Genomic DNA, 14,779 nt, shown 5'->3' with positions numbered 1-14,779 from the left:
GTCACTGTCAGTTATTAATTTTTTACAAGGATTGGGGATCTGTATGTTCTATAAAGAGTTCCAAATATAACATATATTAAATAGCAAATATTAAATCAATGAAAGTATATTTTAGTAGATATTTTCACCCATTATGTTCACACAAATGGGATCATGAAACACTCAAAAGATCCCTGCTTTGGTACTGCTGGGCCTGGGGTTCCTGCCAGCTTTCTCGAATAGCTAGCTAGCAGTGCTATCTTGCAAGTTACACCTACTTTCTGGGCCTCAGTTTCCTTCTGGCTACACCATGTGAGGTTTGGCTGAGCTCATTTCTAAGGTCCCTTTCAGTTGCTTCCCCTTAGTGAGTGCTGGGCCCCTGGTTCCTCTAAATCTGTTTGTGGCTGAGATTGGCTTTATTGCACAGCTGTCTCTTCCCCTGCCTCAGCCCTACTGGCTCCATTCATTACCTCCACCTCCAGTTATCTCTCAATTTTGAAATCATTTGCTGTGATTCTGGAGGCCAGAGTGGGCACTTCCTTCCTTCAGTCTCATACTGGAGGGAATCCAGGAAATGGGGCATAGAGCAAGGGCGTCACTGATGTTTACCGAGGGCCTGTAGTGTGTGCACAGCTCAGGTCTGGCACTCAGGGGTGGCTTACTGTCTGCCCTTCAGCAGCAAATAGATGCCAGGGGAGGTAAGACATGCCAATGATTAACCAAAATAGGAGACACACAGCCTGGAGACCATAGGGTTCAATTACTTATACCTTTGTGTTCTAGTTCAACCATTTAAACTGAGTCCCCTCTTCTTAAAAACACCTACCCAGCAGAGTTTGCAATCCAAAGGTACGATTTCAAGTCCCACTGCTGCTTTTTCCTAGCAGCATGGGTGAGTCACTGACTCTAACATCCTCTTCTCTCCTTTCATCTGGTTAAAAGGAAGGGCCAAATGAGAGTCAGGTATGTGCTTGTGTTTTGTTAACTATACACAAAAGCACCTTATTCTTTCATCTTCTGATTCCTCTAACCCTCTTCCTTGGATTGAGAATGAACAGAGAGGGAAAAATAAAGAATAATGACACATGAGAAGCAACCTAAGTGTCCATCGACAGATGATTGGATAAAGAAGATGTGGCACATATATACAATGGAATATTACTCAGCCATAAAAAGAGACGAAATTGAGTTATTTGTAGTAAGGTGGATGGACCTAGCGTCTGTCATACAGAGTGAAGTAAGTCAGAAAGAGAAAAACAAATACCATATACTAACACATATATATGGAATCTAAAAAAAAAAATGGTTCTGATGAACCTAGGGGCAGGACAGGAATAAAGACGCAGACATAGAGAATGGACTTGAGGACACAGGGAGGGGGAAGGGTAAGCTGGGACGAAGTGAGAGAGTGGCATGGACATATATACACTACCAAATGTAAAATAGATAGCTAGTAGGAAGCAGAGGCATAGCACAGGGAGATCAGCTGGTGCTTTGTGACCACCTAGAGGGGTGGGATAGGGAGTGTGGGAGGGAGACGCAAGAGGGAGGGGATATGGGGATATATGTATACATATAGTTGATTCACTTTGTTATACAGCAGAAACTAACATAACATTGTAAAACAATTATACTCCAATAAAGATGTTTAAAAAAAAAGAATGACACATGAAACCATAAGATCAAGTTAGTAAGGAAAAGTTAGCATGAATACAGACAGTTCTCCTTAATTCTGTGTAACCTAAAGTATTTCTTTTTTTTTGTAAAATATGTCTAATATAAATCATGAATATACTTTTGTAGGAAATAGTTACTACTGATATTACCGAAAATTATTTCCAATTCTTGAAAAAAGGTATTCTTATTAAAAAACATGTCTTCAAAATCGAATACATGAATATATGTATAAATAAATGCATAAAAAAGACTGGAATGATTCACACCAAGCAAAAGTGGTCATTCCAGGAGAGAGACATGAAATGAGGGAAGAGGGGATTTTCAGTGAAAACATTTTTTTCGAGTTTCAGTATTGAGTTTTTTTTAAAACTGAGCATATCTAACTGTATAACTAAAATACTTTTTGAAAGAAATCCTTGTAGTATGGCGTACTGGGTGGGGAGGGGGCAGGGAGGGTTGTCTCCATAATCACCTGTTTTCTATCTTATTTTACAGTTGGTTCCTTGAGTGATTGTATCTTGGCATGATGGGACTCACCCTCAGCCCGAGGGAGTGGGAGAAGCAGCCAGATTTAGCCAGGTGGGGGTGGGGTAAGAAGAAGGGGGAGCAAGGTCTCCTGGAGCCCGAGAAAAGGTAGGATAGGTTACAGTTAGGGGAGGGAGGAAGCATGAGGCTTAGGGAGCCAAGGAGAAGCTCTGGCAAAAGCTTTAGGAACCTACACCAATTGTGGTCTCATTAATGAATAGGCACGGCTCTGATCATTTATTTTTTTCAGTACTGACTCCATCCTGGAGCGCCTTTACAAAAGTGTAGGTTGCTTTAATAGGACAGATAGACAAATTGCTTCCCACCTGTGGATCTTCCTTCATGCCAGCCTTGCTTGGTTTTGCCTGGCTTTATTCTGTGACCAGAAAAGAAGATGGAATTCTGAAAAGTTGCTTTAGCCAAATCCTGTGAACAAAGGGAGCCTTGTTCTGCGTTATGCACACCGGCTTCTGGAGGAGTCTAATTCGTCAGCTGCCATCTCTGCCTTTCAAGTCCTCGCTCTGGTTAGCACCGTGTTTCTCTGTCCGTGGAGGGGCAAGCCTTCTGGAGGAGCGGGCCCGCTGCTTGTTCACCCGGCTCTGGTTACAGGGGGCAGAGGCAGGCCCTAGGGGCCCTAAATGGACACCCATAGTGAGTCCAAGAGAGGGAGGCAGCCTTTGTTACTGTGTTTGCCTGGCCCGTGGCTTCATGGACGCCATTATAATTTCTAATTTCTATAATTTCTAATTTCTATAATTTCTAATTATAATTTCTATAATTTCCCTGGATTGATCAGGTATGCCGTCCACCAGACTGGCGCTGACACAGAAGTCGGAAACTGGGAATGACAGTCACCCTCCTGTTGTTAGTCCCCTTTCCGCCTGCAACTGAGATTTCCTGAAAAGCTACCAGCATTGACTGGTTTGAGTCCTGGCTGAGTGTGGGCGAAGCCTGGAGCACATAAACCAGTTCTGAAACTTGTTCTCCGTTGGTGGATTGATTTTTTTCCCCCCAGGACAGCGGTAACTTTGAGCCCCGTAAGGTGCTATTAGAAAAAGCTCCTGTTGTGGTACGTTAAGTGACCTTCTAGCCAGTGGGAAGACTTGTGGGGAACTTCTTGGGGCCTGGGGCATTCCAGCTCCCCACGTGGAGAAGGTGTGAGGCCTGCGTGCTGCCCGCTGATGCCCGGGGACTAACGGCGTCAGGCGGCCAGCGTGAGCGTGTGGCTTCCGCCTTCTTCATTTTCGTCTCCTTCCGTTTCCCTTGACAGAGCAATTTGGTTTTGATGCTGTGCCAGAAATCTTCTGACAATGAGTTACTGGAACTTGGAGAAAAGGAACTGTGTGCAGTACCGCAGGCATTTTCTGGTGGACAACAGTCTGTTTCACGGTGAGTTGCCTTTTCTACTCCTGTAGGCGGATCTTTCGTTTCTGAGAGCACTTTTATTCCAGCACTCTGGATGCAAATGTGGTATGATTGTTGGGTTGAACCAAGAGCTTGAGTTAACTTGTTGATGAAAAGTTACCCAAGAATCCCCACGGGACTCATTCCGCAGAGTTGCAAGCTGTGTGCCGCACCTCAGCAACCATAACGGCATCGTTACTTTCTACGTCTCAGGTTAGTTTATGTCGGTGCCTTTCCTTTTCTACTACATTGTCAACTCCAGTAATATCCCTTTCCGATGTTTGAAATTTGGGGAGCTAGACCCATACATAGGTAGTGCTCGGTTAATATCAGTGTATCATCAATCAGGGCTTATAACCAGCATGGGGTGTGCCTTCTATCAGGCTCCACATAAAATCAGAGCAGGTGAGGGCACTTAACCATAACTATCAGGGTGGATGACTGCAGCTGTAAATCAGAGAATAATCAACGTTAGTCATTTTCATGGCAAACTAAGGTGAATTGCCTTTACCCTGCTGGCATATTTGTTTTGTGACATACAGCCAGGGATAAGCTCTGTCAATCCTGGTATCAGGATGCCCTTGAGTGAAATTTACTTAAGAGTCAGAGATTCATGTGTTGGCAGAATTTTTGGAATAATCTCCATTCAGAGCTGGTGGAATTGTAGAGGGAAGAGAGAGATTTCATGAGAAGTGGAGTGCTTCTGAACAGAATCCTTGATCTAAGCTGCCTTCAACTTTCTAAGTTTGGTTTTTCTTCCCCAATTTAGTGCAGACTTACTTTTTTTTTTTGCTTTAGATTAAGTTTAAGATAACAAACTTAACCCTACTTACTTTGTTAAAGCACATTTTACAATGTTTTTTCACGTTCATTATGCCACCTCACTATCGGACTTTACTCCGTAGAGGATGCCTTCATTTACAGGTCAAGAAAGGGAAGCAGAGATGAAATGACCAGCCCAAGTTGGCATAGCCAGTTACTAGCAAGGTCAGATCTAAAATTCTAGCCTCTACCCTTCCAGGCTGGCTCTCTTGGCATTGCAGTGGCGACAGCCTCTTAGCAAAGGAGACTAAGATATGGTGACTTAACACGCTGGCACTGAGTTCTGCTTTGTTTCCCTGTGAACCTCATCTAAGGACCCTGTTCGTTGCTTCATCTCTCACACAGTGTTTGCTATGTGGTGGTTTCTGTTACAAATTTACTTGTATTAAAAAAAAAAAGAATAAATATGATAAAGAAACACAGGAGTTAGAAAAATTAGCTTTATTTTTTCCAAGTTTTGTGCCAATTTTGAAAAAGTTCAGATTTTATTCATTCATTATTTTAGAATACCTTTGTCCAGAGATCTCAAAGGCTATAACAACTTAAAAACAATTTCCTATGTATTGTTACAGCTGTGTTACCACTTAGTGAATTACTGTATTGCTGATAGTTTTGCTGAGGGCTTGAGGAACATGATCCTATTGAATCCTTTCAACACCTTTGGGATAGTTATTATTCATCCCATTTTATGGATGGGGAAACAGAGGTTTGGGGAGGTTGTTGAAGTGGTGATCTAAAATCAAACTCGTATCTGCTTAACTCCAAAACCCCACTATTTTTTTTTCCAGGCTGCATCTCCATTTTAATAGAAAAATTAACACTCTGAGAGGTTTAAGTTCTATTCAACAGTATTCGCTCTGCTATTAACTAGCCATGTCTGATCTTGACCAAGTTATATAATCCTTCAGGATCTCTGTTTTCTCCTCTGTGAAATGAGTGTGCTGGTCTCAATGATTTTTTAGGTTCTTTCTAGTTCTAGTCTCTGAGATTCCATTGAAGTATTTCTGAGAATTACAGTTGCTGCATGTATTTTGTGAGCTGTCTTGTCTCTGAACATGAGATTCACAAGAGGGCAGTAGAATACTTAAAATATGAATTGGTTACTTACGTTGAAGAATTACTCATTTGAGAAGACTTAGAGATATCAAATCTTCCCAAGATTAAAAGGACTAAAGCCAGTTAGAATTATGATTCTGTTCATTTATAATAAAGCAGTAGCTTTAAGTATTTCTGATAGTTAAAATATCATTTTGGATCTGTATGCCAAAGGATTTGTAATTCAGGAAAGAATGATGCCTCTTCTCTTCCACTATATTTACTTCTGCAGAAAAGTAATGTCTGTGAAGACAGGAATTTATTTAACTTTATGGAGGATTGTGAGGAGTCTTGGTATATTTTAAGCCAAGGGAGCGCTAGTGATAACATCTTTGTAGATGATTTCTGAACATTTCTGAGAAAAGATAGGGGACAGGACATGTTGAGTCAGAAAGGTCAGATTTCTTTTAGAGGGGCTTCTCCTGGTCTGCTGGTAACTCTCCTTACATAACCAAATCAAGCCAAACAAAAAGAAACAAAACCCCTTCCATTATAAACAGAAAAGAACCATTTCCTCTGCAAGATAATAGACTTTTAGAATATGCAGACTCAGATGTGCAAATTGTGCTAGCCAGACTTAAGCAGTATTCCCAGGAGAAAGGAACCACCTTAAAATGAGGACTAGGTGGGCAGTAGGGGGTCAATAAAAGTAAAAATACAAATGTAACATTTGTATACTGTTTCACAGTTCATAAAGCACGTTCATAGCCTCCCTTTCTGAGTATGGAGGCGGTAGGTTCTCATTGGAAACAATGTAGAAAATTACCCACAATCCCGCAACCCAAAGAGTAACACTAATTGTCTGTTTCTATCCGGTCTTTTATCTCCTCTCATCTCCGCAACAATTCTGATGTAGGAATGGAATACCTGGAAAAGGTAGGAAATGGTGGGTACTAGGTAACAGAAATGAGCTGGTTGAATTGACTTAATTCGGTGTCAGTGAGGAGAGGACCCGTGGTAGGCATTATGATGAACTGTTTTTGTATTTCCTACTTGTCTGGCATTTGCCCAGATTTTTAGGGAATCTTGAATCCAAAGGGATTTTGAGCCTATCAAAGAAGCCAATTGCCAGAGGTTTTCTCTAGTTGGCTTTTGTTTTAACATGTTTGATATAAAGAAAAAACTTGAGCAAAGAATAATTTGTGTAGTATGAACCTTGCTTTAATGGCTTATATTTTCATGAATTATTTTTATTTGAAAATTACCTGTACCCTCAGCTCTTTCTCTTGGCTGTCGTGAATTGCAGCATTTTTTTTCTGACCTGGGACACATATTCTTAAACCTGTTATCAGTGTATTTACAATTTATATATATCCAATTTCTAATGCACATAAGCTTTTTTCAAACATTTGAGTTCCTACTTGGAGGTGACTTAATTTTTGTTTTCATGCACTGCTAGTTATAATTGTGATGTTGGAAAAATTGTGAGGTTGGAAAAAATTGTGATGTTGCTTTCCTGTAAGTTGTATGGTATCACCCCTACTTACTATATTGAAATTTATTTCTGTTGCTCTCATGTTGTTATGTGAATGTTTCTGAATGACCAAGACAAATCTAGACTAGAAAGGTTTTGAATTGAATTACGAGTGTCTCTTACTATCTAGGGATAAAATTAAGGATAGTTCTGTTATTAAATATTTATGTAGTATGTCTTTTTAAAAAGTGCCTTATATGTACTTTGACTTTGCCTCACAACAAACTTCTAATCAAACTAATTAATTTAGTTAATTAAACAGTTAGTTTTTAGCCAGCCTCCCCTTCCTGGCCAGAGGCCTAACTGGTGATGTAGGACAGAAACTGGACTGCCAGTTTGTAAAAGAAAGTAGGCTTGAATTGGAACCCAGAGACTAGTTCTAGCTCCATTTTTATGACTCACTTGTGTAGCCTTTGTCACCTAGGTGACCCTCAGTTTCCCTATTTCTAAAATGAGGGTTTTTTCCAGATTCCAAAGTTCCCTTCTAGCAGCAACGTTGTGGTCTCTGTGTAGTCAAACAGGATGTGTGGTGAACGGGAGTGTCCTACAGGCCAGAACATGGGAAGAGAGGGCTGACAAGATGGCAGTGAAGAGGAGTAAGATTCTTGTTTGATTGTAAACTTTGTAGTTACCTTTGCACTGGCAAAAAGCTGCATTTCCCTTTAGGGTGTGTGTGTGTGTGTGTGTGTGTGTAGAGTTGTTCTTAGGTGTGTGTGTGTGTGTGTGTGTAGGGTTGTTCTTAGGTGTGTGTGTGTGTGTGTGTGTGTGTGTAGGGTTGTTCTTAGGTGTGTGTGTGTGTAGGGTTGTTCTTAGGGGTGTGTGTGTGTGTGTTTGTGTGTTTGTGTGTGTAGGGTTGTTCTTGAGTCCCTCCCAAACATGGAGAGACCAGGAGCTAGGACTGACAAGCTTTCAGGACAAACATCATTATACTCAAAGAAGAAGAGTGGAGAAGTTCTCACTGGAATTCCATCCTCGTTGTAAAAAAGAAGAATGCCAGATCCGGCCTGGTAAATATGAAAGGAGAATGAAATTATGCAGGCATGAATTTTGGTTCTCATTAATTTAGGCCAGTTTATTAGCAAGGTATGACTTTGGCAGCCTGCCTGCTTTAGCGGTTTGGGGCGTTACTAGATTTTTTTTTATCAGAGTGTCATTTCTTTACTGAGTCAAAGCCTAGCTTTTCCGGCCAATGACTGTACCTACATCCTCTTCTAGGTCCAGAAAAATACCAGTGCACAGAGAATTCCTGCTAATGCAATGATAGTCAAGATATTGTGAACATCATTAAGATCAAAAATATTATCTCTTAGAGGAACACTGCATGGAAAAAATTTCAAAGACAGTTGAGAGAAAGTATAAAAAAAAAAAAAAAGGCCTTAAAGGGAGAGAATGTACTTGAGTCATTTAAATGATATAATAGAACTAATTCTGGAAGCAGCCTTGCCCAGAAGATTCCTCTTTAGCCCCACACTCAAGTCTCCCCCTCCCCCCTCCACGGCCACCAGGCAGAAAGCACAGAGGGCAGGTATACTTTCAGGTCTGTGATGTTCAGGGGCATCTCGCGAACATGCCAGAGGCAGTGAAGGCTCAGCAAAGGGAGCAAGGCCTGTCCCAGGTGTGGCATCTTGCAGGGGCCACCCTCCCTCTGGGTTGCTTTGGATGAGTTGTCCCTTTGGGACTACGTTTCCATGTCAGCAAAATGCTTCAGTTTAGGACAAATGACCTCTAAACTTCTTCCTAAGTGGTAAAATTTCAAGAAATGCTTGTTTCTCCACTTCCCCTCCTCAGGCCACTTTTAAACAGAGGCCAGCTGGGGAATTTATAGTGAACTAACTGACCAAACTGATTTATGTACTTCTTCCCTTGCCCGAGACAAATCAGAGCCAGCCATTCAGGCCTTACAAAAGTAGATACTTATATCTAGTTAGAACACAAACTTTAATGTGAGCTAGTATGAAACAATCTTATTCTATAACTTTTTGGGAACATGTGTTCTTCCTTCATCCCTTGGAGACAGAGAAAATTGTCAAGGAAAGTCTCAGTGAAATGCTATTTATATCAAAATCCAAAGTTCATTTCCTTTTTTTTTCTTTTTTTGGTCTTTCTCCATGATGACCAAACTGGTTTATTGAACATTCTCAACTTGGTGTAGCATATAAACAAAATTGTTTTATTTTTCACCAATTACTACTTTAAAAAATACTCTTTGCAACATCTTGGGCAGATTCTATTACTTTCTGGCTACTTCTGGTTACTGAGGGTCTAATCCAGTTTAAAAGGTTAATCTCAAACTCATCTAAATCCCATCTTCTCCCTTACCTGCATCATGGGCCTGACCTGTCTGTCAGGGGTTCAGGGTGGGCGTTCATTTGGCTCTGCTATAGTTCTTCTCCTTGAAGGAGGAATTCAAGGCCTAGATCCTCAGATTTTGGTACAAGGAAGAGAGATGGGGGAAAAGCAAAGGTCTTTGAGCTGCACCCCGGCCAGTTTGTATGTTAGTGGCGGTGAGATGATCAACACTCTCTCTCCTGTTTCATCTTCTGTGGATGTTTGGTTTCACCCTGACTCCTCTGTCACCAAGGACTCTGCAGAGAGGACCCGCTGTCTCCCTTCAGCCCCACCCGTTGTCCATTTCTTATTCCCTCTGGCTGAAGCCTGGCTTCCCTTGCCCTGAGGACTCTTGGGCAACTCCCTGGTCCCTGCCTTTTCTCTTATCTCCGTGTTTCTGCACATGGAGCTCTGCAGGCTGCTGCGGGCTGTGGAGGATGGGCTGGCTATGAAGTTGCTCCTGTCCTCCTCCCAGACCTCCTGATCTCAATCTCTGTTTCTTCTCACGCTGTTATGGGGGCTACTCCCACAGACCTTAGGAAGCCTCTGAATTATTCTTTTGTAGCTCTTCCCCTGCTTGTCTCTGGGAATGAGGGGGGCTCCGATTTTAATCTTCAGAGTACTGTTTGTGCCACTCCAGGTGCCTAGGCTGTACACGTAACAGGGGCTCAGGTCATGTGATTTTGAATGGATGGAATCCCACCCTCTTCACCCCTGACAGTTCTCCTTGGACCTCTCAAGAGCCACTCCGGGCTGGTCCTTGTCCACGAACATTTTGGATTAGAGAGACTTCCTTTCCCCAAAGGTACTAGTGTTCTTTATTGTGCTTGCTTCTTGCAAGGTTGTGTAGCTGGATTGATCAGAGCCAAGCAACGATCTAGATTTATAAAAATCCATGGTGAGATGTCTCGGCCTCTTTTCCCCATCGGGAATCTAATTTGATGGGATTTTGCTGACAAAAGAGAACCCACTGTGTTCTCTTTTGTCATGCTTTCCGTGTTGAGGTCATTCACATTCTGCAATGATGGAGGGCATGAAAAGATCCCGGTGGAATGTGTAGCAAAATGGCAAACTGAAGATCTGGATACCTGGGAAGCCCAGATGGATGAGAAGTTAACAGTGGTCAGTCTTTGAAGCTTTAGCTTTAGTCGTTGTTTGAAACAAGCCTGTTGTGTTAAGTGATATCCTTGGCTGGCCTTTCCCGATAGACTCTCAAATTCTCTCAAACCTATGGCCGTTGGGAGTCCAGTCAAGCAGAAGGGCCCTTGATTATTTTATTCCTTTATGCTTGGGAATACCAATTTTCTAGTTACTTAGAAGAAATATATCTAATAAACAGTCAGCTTTTCCTTCAGATTTGCAGACTTCTCATGTTTTAAGTGGTTACTTAAGAGAATTATGTCCCCTTAGACCTGTGTTACAAATTTAAGCCTTTGTTCTTTAAGCTGCATTTCCATAATTATAATTAATTTTCCTCTGCTCTCTCATTTTCCCAGTTGTCTTTTCTACTCTGTGCCTAATGTATGCACAGAGATTGATGGGAGGATGAAACGTCTTTCCACGGGTAGATTCAGGGTTCTTCCAGGGCAGCATAATTATTTAATTTAGTTATACAAAAGGTCCAGATTTTTTTCTTGGACCACAGTAATAATTATTAGTGATTGTATTTGTAATCACAAAACCCTCTTGTCTCCCATCTATCAAAACAAAGATTAAAAATTCCAGTTTGGTCCTTTACACTGTGTACATGAAAAGTCATCCCAGTGGACCTGTGATAGTTTATATATTTTTAGGGCTCATTCATTTCAGCAGGTATGTTTGGGGTTGTTACAGATGCAAACTGTTGGTTTCAAAGGGATAGTCAGATTTTAAAAAAATTTAAAGCCCATAGCCTAGTGTGTTTTTCACCCATTCCCGCAGCTTCAACTCCCATCTATGTGCCGATAGCTCCTAACAGTGTATTCCTGGCTTAGCACCTTACCCAGATGTCCATCCTCCTACCTGACAGCTCCAGTGATGCCTGCAGGTCCTCAGACTCTGCATGTCTGGAGCAGAATTCCCTCTTCCCCACCGGTACCCGGCTGCCTTGCCAGCCTTATCTCTTGCTTCCCCTCCCTCTTTGCACCACAGCTACACTGACCTTCCCGTTCCTTGCCCACAAAACTTACCCCTTCTTTGCTTAGCTGGCTGCTACCCCATCCTTCAGACCCCAGAATAAGGGTCCCCTCTGCAGAGAAGCTTATACTGACTTCCCAGACCGGGTCAGTCCCCTTTGTATGCTCTCCTGTCACCCTGCATTGCTGCCTCATTGCATTATCACTGTTGTAATAAAACAATTAATTTTGTGATAACCAGTTTAATTTTTGTCCTCCTTGTACTTCTAAGTTCCAGGGGAGCAGAGACTGTTCTCACTCGTATCTCCAGTACATAGTAGAGTGCATTGCATACACTCATTTTAATTACAGGGGAGATAAGAACCACCTACTGTTTCATTATTTTTGCACCCTCAAGTTTGGCCTTTTTTTTTTTTAAATTAATTTTTATTGGAGAATGGTTGATTTACAATGTTGTGTTAGTTTCTGCTGTACAGCAAAGTCAATCAGTTATACATATACATATATCCACTCTTTTTCTGATTCTTTTCCCATATAGGTCATCACAGAATATTGAGGAGAGTTCCCTGTGCTATACAGTAGGTCCTTGTTGATTTTCTATTTAATATATAGTAGTGTGTATATGTCAATCCCAATCTCCCAATTTATCCCTCCCCACCAACCTTGGTAACCATAAGTTTGTTTTCTACATTTGTGACTATTTCTGTTTTGTAAATAGGTTCATTTGTACCATGTTTTTTTTTTTTTTTTTTAATTTTTTTTTTTCCCCTACTTTATTTATTTATTTATTTATTTTTGGCTGTGTTGGGTCTTCGGTTCGTGCGAGGGCTTTCTCCAGTTGCGGCAAGCGGGGGCCACTCTTCATTGCGGTGCGGGGACCGCTCTTCATCGCGGTGCGCGGGCCTTTCACTATCACGGCCCCTCCCGTTGCGGGGCACAGGCTCCAGACGCGCAGGCTCAGCAGCTGTGGCTCACGGGCCCAGCCGCTCCGCGGCATGTGGGATCTTCCCAGACCAGGGCTCGAACCCGTGTCCCCTGCATTAGCAGGCAGACTCTCAACCACTGCGCCACCAGGGAAGCCCTGTACCATGTTTTTAGATTCCACATATAAGCTATATATCATGATATTTGTCTTTCTCTGTCTGAATTCCTTCACTTAGTACGATAATCTCTAGGTCCATCCATTGCTGCAAATGACGTTATTTCATTCTTTTTTATGGCTGAGTAATAGTCCATTCTCTATATATACCACATCTTCTTTATCCATTCCTCTATTGATAGACATTTAGGTTGCTTCCATGCCCTGGCTATTGTAAATAGTGCTGCAATGAATATTGGGGTACACGTATCTTTTCGAATTATGGTTTTCTCTGGATATTTGCCCAGGAGTGGGATTGCTGGATCATATGGTAGCTCTATTTTTAGTTTTTTAAGGGACCTCCATACTGTTCTCCATAGTGGCTGTACCGATTTACATTCCCACCAACAGTGCAAGAGGTTTCCCTTTTCTCCACACCCTCTCCAGCATTTATTGTTTGTAGGTTTTTTGACGTTGGCCATTCTGACTGGTGTGAGGTGACACCTCATTGTATTGCATTTTTCTGATAATCAGTGATGTTGAGCATCTTTTCATGTGCCTCTTGGCCTTTCGTCTTTGTGCTGTGGAATGCATCAGTCCCTTGGCTGCAGACCCTCTTCTTCCCTTCACTCATGCTTTTGCCTTGGAGAACAAAAGAATACGCCTAAACCATTCCTTCCTGAGATTGAGAAGGGAAAGCCCACTTTGCTGAGAATCCTAGTGTGCTTTAGAAAAGATGATTACAGATGTATAATGCCTCAAAGTGGAAAAGGACAAACCCATTTCTTTAAAAGAATTTCTTAGACTTTTTGAATTCATTTAATAATACTTCCAGAATTTCCATGTTTGTTATATATGGGTTTATTTTATTCAACTCTGAAAATGGAGGTTTTGCCTGTTAAAATAACCCTATTAATAAAAGATGTTTAATTGCAGTATTTTGCATACTATTAAAATTCTCTGCTGCTTGAGTCTGAAAATCTTCAGGCACAGAAGTGAGTTGTCATCTGTGGGGTAATTCTTACCCCAGAGAGCAGAATAGACATGCACCAAAACAAAAGCACCAGCTTTCTCACTAAGAGAGGAGGAAAGGAGGCTTGGGGGTGCATGAAGAGAATAATCAAACAGCTTCTTTAAAAGTTAAGAAGATGGGGGCTTCCCTGGTGGCGCAGTGGTTGAGAATCTGCCTGCCAATGCAGGGGACACGGGTTCGAGCCCTGGTCTGGGAAGATCCCACATGCCGCGGAGCAACTAGGCCCGTGAGCCACAACTGCTGAGCCTGCGCGTCTGGAGCCTGTGCTCCGCAACAAGAGAGGCCGCGATAGTGAGAGGCCCGTGCACCGCGATGAAGAGTGGCCCCCACTTGCCACAACTAGAGAAAGCCCTCGCACAGAAACGAAGACCCAACACAGCCAAAAATAAATAAATAAATTAAAAAAAAAAAGTTAAGAAGATGCACTTTTATTTCAGATTTACAAACAAGAAAAATGGTGAGCATCTAGGCCTTTCATCTAAGAATCTCAAGCAACAGGAGAGTACATTTCTGACTTCTAGGTAGCAAAGTTACCCCAAGAATAATACCTACTTGGGTAGAATAAATGTAGAATCTGTGAAAACATTTTTTGTCCAATTTTGTCTTGTCAATATTCCTTTCTTGGCCAGAATATGTGACTGACATATAACAGTGATCTCAGAACTTCTTGTCTTGTATTGGAATGTAGAAGGTGGTGACTTATTCCCAATTAAAAGGGAGAACAGTGCACACATTTATTGTTTAGTGTCCTATTTTATTCCTTGGCAACTTGAAATTGAATATCAATGCATATCCACAAATGACCATTTTTTGAAATTATACCAGTGTCAGAATTTCAATACCTTTCAGCAGAGGCTTATCTCTAGAGACTTGTATTAATTAACTCTTTTAGCCAATGGTTCCCAGACTTGGTTGCACGTTGGAATCACCTGGAGGTATTAAAAAAACTGTTGTGTGGGTCCCAGCCTAGAGGTTCTGATTAATTGGTCTGGGTTATGGCTAGGGCCTGGGGGAATTTTTAGAACTCTTCAGGTAATTCCGATGGGCAACCAATTAGATTCTGGTGTGTTGAATACTCCAGACTTAAGGTGGCAAATACATATTCTCTCAACGGAACTATAGAATTCATGAATTTGATAATGGTTATTTTTCTGTGATGATAGCCTATTTTATACTGAATCTTGAAGGTATGCAAGGGGGGACATCTCATAAGAATATGGATGCAAGTATGTGTTTGAACATAGAAGCAG

General features: G+C 41.7%; 1 protein-coding gene across 2 annotated transcripts in view; it reads left to right on the top strand.

Moving 5' to 3' along the window:
• Positions 1-14,779, top strand: part of PLCH1 (phospholipase C eta 1) — a 224,542-nt gene that overhangs the window by 23,603 nt on the left and 186,160 nt on the right. For both annotated transcript variants that reach the window (XM_057546090.1, XM_057546093.1), the window contains exon 2: positions 3,452-3,570. In XM_057546090.1, the coding sequence (XP_057402073.1) occupies positions 3,492-3,570 (79 nt within the window). In that variant the 5' untranslated portion in view covers positions 3,452-3,491. The remainder of the gene's footprint in view (positions 1-3,451; positions 3,571-14,779) is intronic.

This window comes from Balaenoptera acutorostrata, chromosome 4, assembly GCF_949987535.1.
Source record: "Balaenoptera acutorostrata chromosome 4, mBalAcu1.1, whole genome shotgun sequence".
Lineage (NCBI taxonomy): Eukaryota > Metazoa > Chordata > Mammalia > Artiodactyla > Balaenopteridae > Balaenoptera > Balaenoptera acutorostrata.
The sequence above is the reverse complement of the archived record's forward strand: the minus strand, read 5'-3'. Positions and strand labels throughout refer to the sequence as shown.